A 7,504-nucleotide genomic window follows, 5' to 3' on the forward strand; every position below is an offset into this window, starting at 1 on the left:
TTCTCATTATAAAAAGGGGAATTTCAGAAAGGCTAAATGACTTGTCTAAGATACCTTGGTTAATGCGTAGGAGAGCCTGGACTGAAACCTATTTCCTTTACTTCATGCCGTATATATCTTGGTGAAAACTGGAGGCTATTGGTTGATAAATATGATCTATTCTTACTAACCAGGACACTTAATCATTCTAGAACTAACAATCACAGTGGAGTGTGGGAATTAAATATATCTGATATGGTAAAATGCAGTGGGCGTTCAAACAGTCATTGACCATAACATATTCTCCACCATCCACTTGGAATCCACCTGTCCTAGAGGGAATGCATCTTCTAAGGTTCCCCCAGTATGTTTATATTAAATGTTTTGTGATGAAGTATTAACAATACTGTTCAGGTTTCAATTTTTCCTCCTCGGGCCTTGGGCTCAGTGGCTCTTGGATATGGAGCCTGGTTTTATCAGTTTGATCTCATGGAATTTGCAGATGGTGTCTCTGTGCACAGTAACAGATTGATTCTGGCTGATAGAGGGAAGACGAGTGTGGAGTAAGCGTGGCATGAAACGGACTGTTTGCTTTTCTCCACAGTCTGCTGATTCAACCTGCAAACCCATTCCCCAACTCCATTAGCAAGACCTGTAAAAACACAGAGGCCTCCAAAAGCCCACTCTGACATTTGCAACACGGAGAGGTCTGTTGAGTTGGGAGAGCCCAGTTCTGTACTTCTGATTTGGGTCTGGGTATTTTGGCTTCAACACTTGTTTCTGGTTAGAAAGCTAAAAAACAAGGGTCTAAACACTGTTCACTCGGATGGTAAAACACATGCTCACTTTTTGCAGTGACCCTGGAAACAGAAGGGGAATTCTTATAAATTACAAAGGAAAATAAATAACTTCACCCATGGAGGGAAAGAGACAGCTTGAGAAAAGGGACTTTGGAAAAAGGCTGTCTCTAGACAGCAGTCTTGTGGTAAGTACTAAATATTCATTTACCACTCTATATGTTTTGGCTTAAAATGCATTATTCTTTGACTGTTATTTCCTGAACCCTATACTTTTGAAACCTCTATTCCAGTTACCCCATTAGCCATGTCCCCTGGGATTTAGTTTCATTTAGTTTTTACAAAGCCAAAAGCCAGCAAATAATTGGAATGTTTGTATAGTGTCTTAATAGGCAAATGTCATAATCTTTCAACATTATATATAATTACATTAATTCCAGCTGAAGTAGACTTTAACCTGTACAAAAACACTACTGTAAAGCTGATGCCAAATGCCAAGCCTATATATAGGTTGTTCCATCACCCATTTATCTTAATTTTGGGGATAAGTCGAATAAGAATTCAATTCGAATATGGAAGAACAAAGAATCTCTAACATCTTCTTAGGTACGTACTATGGTTCAGTTGTTTCTTTCCAAAAGTGTTAATGCCGACAAGCGTTATTCTTACCAACCTGGTTGTGTTTGCCTTCGTGTGTGAGAATCTGGTTCGTTCAAGGAAAAGACTGAGTCCCTGGCTTCTGAAGGTTGGCTGCTCTTTCACAGTTGTATCTCCCCTTCTGTTCCCTAATGCATATGAACAGAGTAAGAAATTAGTCAAATCGCTCCTTTGTCTTTTGCTCATCTACTAAAATAGAAATTTAGCTCAGCATCTTCTTTTGCATGTTGTGGAGGGATGTGCTCTATTCATTTGTGTGCTCCAACACCTGGCCTGGAGTCTGGGTCCAAGTTGGTATCCATTCAAATATTTGTTGAATTGACTGATGAGTTGCACTTTTCTGACTCTGCTGCTGTGGGTCTTGCTCTGCCAGTGTATAGAGTAGCTAGTTACTCCATAATGGCTGAGGCTTAATGTCACAAACTATTCCTAGAGGTGAGTTTCCAGGAATGGGGAGAAGGATTACGTGACACTTTTGTGTCTACTTCCTCTCTTGTTCTTAGTGTCAATTTCTGTGTCTCTGTGGGCTGTGCACTGATCAGCCTACATTCAGAGGCTAAGAAATTTTATAGTATTTTAGGTTCTCCTCCAAATAGATGTACCCTCTTCTCATCTCTTAAGGCTTTCTACCTCCAGGTAGAATGTGATGAAAATTGTGTGTGTGTGTGTGTATTTATGTCTATTCCCTTGGGGATAGTTTCTGGGGGAACTTAAGATAGAAGGATAATTTCTCAGCCTCTCTTTTGCCAAACCAAACACTTTTTATTGATTAACCTGCCTACAGGGTCTGTCATATACCTAAGCAGGGGACAGAGACACCCATATGTTATGATATGAGTAGCACAGGAATGGTAATCTTCACCCAAAAATACCCTTGCTGATTAGTCCCTAAAGCCCTCAATTCTGCCTTCCATTCCAGAAATATGCAAAGATGCTATAAATGCAAGCAAGCATGCTAAGCTATTGTCTTTCAATAATTCATAGTAGCCCTCATTAATAAAAGGTCTTGGATTTTCCCCAAATGTCAATCAGCTGGGCAGCATTTTGTTGAGGGAATTGGTAAACAGAAGGATGCAGAGCACAGAGTGCTGGGTTGGGTTGGTGAGGGACGAGGCAGTGAATTATCATGAGGGGATTGGGTGCCTGCAAATCAGAGAAAGAGGAAACATCATTAATGAAGTCATTGTCCTCGTTTAAATTTTGCTCGGGGACAGGCTTGATTGTGAGCGTAAATCAAAGCCTGACATAGTCCTGGTGCTAGCTGGAAGCCCAAAGCCAAACTTGGGTTCCCCTTGGCATATGTCTTATGGGGCCTGAGGACTCAATTTCTGATTTCCAGCATAAAAGCACACTGGAAAAACAAGAACTGGTTGTTTGGTACCACCTGACAAATGTAATCCCTTTACTCCAAATGATGCTAGTGAAGGATCTTCCTTGTTTCCTATAGGCAGATTAAGTGTCACGTCTGCATGTAGATAATCGGGAGAATCCTGAAAGAGTGTGCTCTCTTATGACTGTGTGGCCTGGTATGTGGGAGCCCTTAAATGCTACTCAACAGTAAACAGTTATTTGACTATAATTCTGCCTTCTGCTTGAGTGTTCTCTTCTTTCCTCCTATAAGATGCTGAGGCAGTGACTCAAGAGTACTTGTTTTGAGTTGGGTCTTCGAGAGTGAGATCCATTGAAAGTCCCCTGAGTGGATCCTACTGCAACCATCAGGAAGAGACGTAGACAAGGATGAGATCAAAGCTGACTGGCTGTAAAGGACTTGAACCAAAGACATTGTGCTTGTCTTTGGCTCCATGTTAAAACCACCCAAATAATTAGGAAAGAAGCACAAGGTGATGATTCCAGATACGGGTTGCTGGAAAATACAAGGGAAGAGAAGCACCTAGCATCCTCTGTTACACTTCTTTTTCAAGGGAGGGTTACCTTATTTTACTTTATGTTATTTTTTAAAATCCTAGAAAGCTAACTAGAGGCTGGATTATCCGGTCTCCTCACTTGGTTATTACTCAGAGAGGTTAAATCTTCTCCTGAGGGCCCACAACCAGCAGACAACGTGGGTCTCATGCCCATGACTCCACTTCTATGCATTTAACTGCATAAAATCCCAGTAAGAGAAGATGTCCCTTCGGAAAACTGAAGGGAGGAAAGAGAAATACACTAAATCTTAAGTCTTGAAATTCCACTGCAGTAACCATTATGACCCACATTTTTGAGAGTTAGAAGGCCCAGAGGTAATTTTCATTTCGACATTTTGCAGGGGAAAAAATTCCTCATAATGTACTGCAAGAATAAGGTGCCATTAACTTCATTATACTTGTTATTTTACATAATCAAATCATGAAGTGTTGAGGAGGACTTAGAGCTCCCTTGCACCAGCTTTAACTCTGCAGGCTGGAAGAGTACACCGTAAAGAAACCCACAGTCCAGACACTGGAAAACACCTCCAATTGGGGGATGGTCCTTGGTGGTCTTTAGTCATCATGTTGCTTTCAGGACAGGATGCGGGAGGGTTTGAGTGTGTGTGTGTGTGTGTGTGTGTGTGTGTGTGTGTGTTTTGCGTGTGTCTGTGTGTGTGCACCCTGGCAACGTTAAAGTGCTCTTTGATGTTGATTTTTCACTTGATAAATCACCCTTTTTAAGAAGAAAGTGACAGGTAAGTGAAACTGAAATGAAAAATATGTTTCAAGGTGGGAGGTACATACCCCGAGAGAAAGACAAGTGACTACAAGTTTGCCTTCACCAGTCAGAGTGTGCCGAGTAGCCGCGTGTTCACGGGAAGTACAGTCTTCTCTGTGATAACAATAAAATTCACCCCAGAAATCAAGCCCTCTTCTTGACCCAAAGCTGTTCAGCCCACCCCAGGCTGCTTTTTGATCAGAAAAAGTCAGCATTTCACACAGTGCCTTTTTATTTGTAAGAACCATTCCCGGGCTGCCTAGACAGCTATTTGATACTTGTGACTATGATAGTATTTAGCTGATGAGAAGGCTGGGGAGTGAATTATCTTTTTTTATCAGCTCACATATCAATAGCAAAAAATCTCTTTTAATTTGAGAAAAAATAATATTTTGCTTTTAAGCACAGACGGGAGTAAGTTCTTTTACGATTGGCAAATTCTTTGATGGTACCCTGTTCCTTTTTTCCTCCTACCAGAAGGAAGTGAAAACGTTGGCCATGCTAGATCCTCAGCTCTGAAAGCAGTGTGGTTTTGATAAACTCATAAGAGCAGGAAAGGCCTCACACCAAGTCCTTCAATTCATCCTTTAGCCTCTCGATGGCTTGTATCAAAACCATTAGAGTAATTCGGCCTTCCACAGGCACATATTAAGTCAGCCAATGAGCATCGTGGAAAACCTGCTTTATATTTAAGACTTTTTAGTAGCTATGGGATGTGCTGGATAGTCGCCATTTCCCCCTCCATATCTACTCCATCCATCTCTACCTGGCTGTACACCCCTGGAGGATATATCATTCGGACCTTGTCAGTAGGCTCCTATGTTTCTGGCATCTAGTTAGGTTTAGCCAATGGGGATACCTAGCAGGAGATAGGAGGTTAAGGGGAGAGGGAGGTCAAGATCATTGTTTTCCTGCTCTGTCCTTGCCTGGTCCTGGACCGCAGTGACTGGACCACTCTGTTTAAGGTCACAGCTTCTGTTGAGCAATGCTTTCCCACAAAACCAGAGTTCACTCTGTGTTCTGGCCCCTTCCCTCTCCTCATGTCCCTTCAGGCTTCTCGGTAGTAATGACTTTTGGATGTTGCCAGTCCATCTCATGTTGGTTTGCTTTAGGTCTGCCCACACTTTATTGCATAGGTCCTTTACCAAAATCTTCTTAGATAATTTTTGTGTGCCATCATTTTCCTCCAGAACCCCCCTGACTGATGCAAGGCAAAAGTTGATTTTTGGAAGCCAACCTAATAAGCAGAAAAAATGATAGTACATGGAGGAGGTAAATGGCATGGCACTGACTGTGAGAGGCACCAGCTTGTGGGGGGAGCGTGTAATGAGCACCAAGAAGACCCCAGGGTTAGAATGTGCACTGAGGCGATTCGAGAGCTGGCCTCGGTAGCACATGTACTACAACTAAAACAACGGGCACAATTTGGTAGGTGAGCAGAGGAGGGGCAGCCCGAGGATATTGTCCCATTCCCTCTGGTAACAACTCATTTCATTGCTGAATTATTTTTTTCTAGTCAAATTGACTAGGCTCAAGGATGCCTAGATACCTGGCAAAGCGTTACTTCTGGGTGTGTCTGTGAGGGTGTTTCCAGAAGGGATTAGCACTTGTATCAGTAGATCCAGTAAAGAAGTTTGCCCTCACCAGTGTGGGTGGGAGTCATCTGATTGGCTGAAGACCTAATTAGGTAGGACACGAAGGCAGTGAAAGGTCAGGCTGGCTCTTTGCATGAGCTGAGACATCCATCTTCTTCTGTCCTTGTAAACTGGCACTCCTTCTTCTCAGGACTTTGGAGTTGGGCTGGGACTTGCACCATTGGCTCCCCTGGTTCTCAGGACTTCAGATTTGGACTGGGACTACAGCACTGCGTAGTTTACCAGCTTGCAGACAGAGTATCATGGGGCCTCTCAGCCTCTGTGATTACAAGTCTCTCCCTTATAATAAATCTATATTTATATTTTATATACTTACATCTACAGAAGGGCAAACCCTGGCAAATACACAAATGTAGATGTTTACTGTTCTATCTTCAGTTATTTCCCCCCTGTTCAGTGACTGGGAGTAATTCTAAAGCAGGTTTCAGCAAGCTCTTTGAAAAGCCAGGTAGTGAATCTTTTCAGTTTTATAGGCCAGATGAGCAGCCACAACTACTCACCTCTGCTGTTGGAACAGGGAAGCAGACACAGACAATACATGCATAAATGGACATGGCTTATGTTCCAATAAAACTTTATTTGCAAAGGCAGCAGCCTGGATTCTCAAGGATATCTGTACCTAGCAGAGAAATAGGAAACTTGAAGGTCCAGGTCACTTGTCCTGGGTGCTGACTTTCTGAGTAATGACTTGTGTTTAACCTCAGGATGTGCAGTATGCTGAGGCAGGCAAAGGAACAGGTTTAGAAATTCAAACAGAGCTATATGTTCCCAAGTGCAGGAATTTGAGCAAAGGTAACTATTTTGGAATGCTCAAAACTCACAGAGACTTTTTCTAAATGCAAAAGAGGGACATTGTTAGTGTTGCTCAGTGTAGCCAGTGGATTGTGAATACGAAACACGACTGCATTTTTGTAGTGCTTCTGGCACGTCTGTAGCTTTCTTCACTCTTGGTGCTATATTTGGGCTACCCCTCACCATAGCAGTGCTATACCGAGCACAAACCACTAGGTTGATAGAGTTTTCCAGCTATCCTTGCCCCCTTCTACTAATGGAAGCCTGTATGAAATATGGTTTACTCAGTGCCTCTCACCACGGGGGTAGGATCAGCTTGCCCTTGAGGAAGCCTGAACTTTGCCTTTGATATCAAGATTGTTTGAAATTTCCTAAGTGAGCACCAAATGGAGGAAGGTCAGTAAATAAGAGAGGGTTTTTTATGCCCCACCTATCTTATCCCTCCAACAAGGCTGTTATCTCGGCTGTCTCCTGGATGTCCCAAGAAGAACAGAGACCATGCTCCTCTGGATCTGGGTGTGGGGGAGAAGGTGTGGTGCTGAGAATTCACCTGAAGCCCATTTTTGGGAGGAAGCAATAGGTGGCGAACAGACCGGCTCTGGCCTGGGTTAGCTACCTTTCCAAAATGTGCTGAATCTTTGACTGCTCCTCCTTAATAGTAGGTGATGGTGGAGTGAGAAAAGTGTCGAATACATTTTTAAATGAATACCTAGAGAATCTGCCTAACAGCCTAGTTGAGCCCATCGTGGCAGGTCAAGAACATGCTGGAGGAATGTTCTGCCCAGCTCCCTCCAGCAACACAGACTTCTGGGGGCTGTGGATAGATTTGGTGCACATGGGCTGGGAAAAGACAGGGAAGCTTGGCCAGGTAGGCACGGCCCAAAATGCCTGGTTGCTAAGGCTCTTAAAGGGCCCTCGGATGAGCAGGAAAAGATCAGA

At 43.1% G+C, this 7,504-nt stretch overlaps 1 protein-coding gene across 1 annotated transcript in view; it reads left to right on the top strand.

Moving 5' to 3' along the window:
- Positions 1–7,504, top strand: part of NCKAP5 (NCK associated protein 5) — an 857,737-nt gene that overhangs the window by 47,165 nt on the left and 803,068 nt on the right. The window contains exon 2 of the mRNA XM_029934682.1: positions 835–964. Coding sequence (XP_029790542.1) covers positions 896–964 — 69 coding nt within the window. The 5' untranslated portion in view covers positions 835–895. The remainder of the gene's footprint in view (positions 1–834; positions 965–7,504) is intronic.

The sequence above is a fragment of the Suricata suricatta genome, chromosome 3, assembly GCF_006229205.1.
Source record: "Suricata suricatta isolate VVHF042 chromosome 3, meerkat_22Aug2017_6uvM2_HiC, whole genome shotgun sequence".
NCBI classification, from domain to species: domain Eukaryota; kingdom Metazoa; phylum Chordata; class Mammalia; order Carnivora; family Herpestidae; genus Suricata; species Suricata suricatta.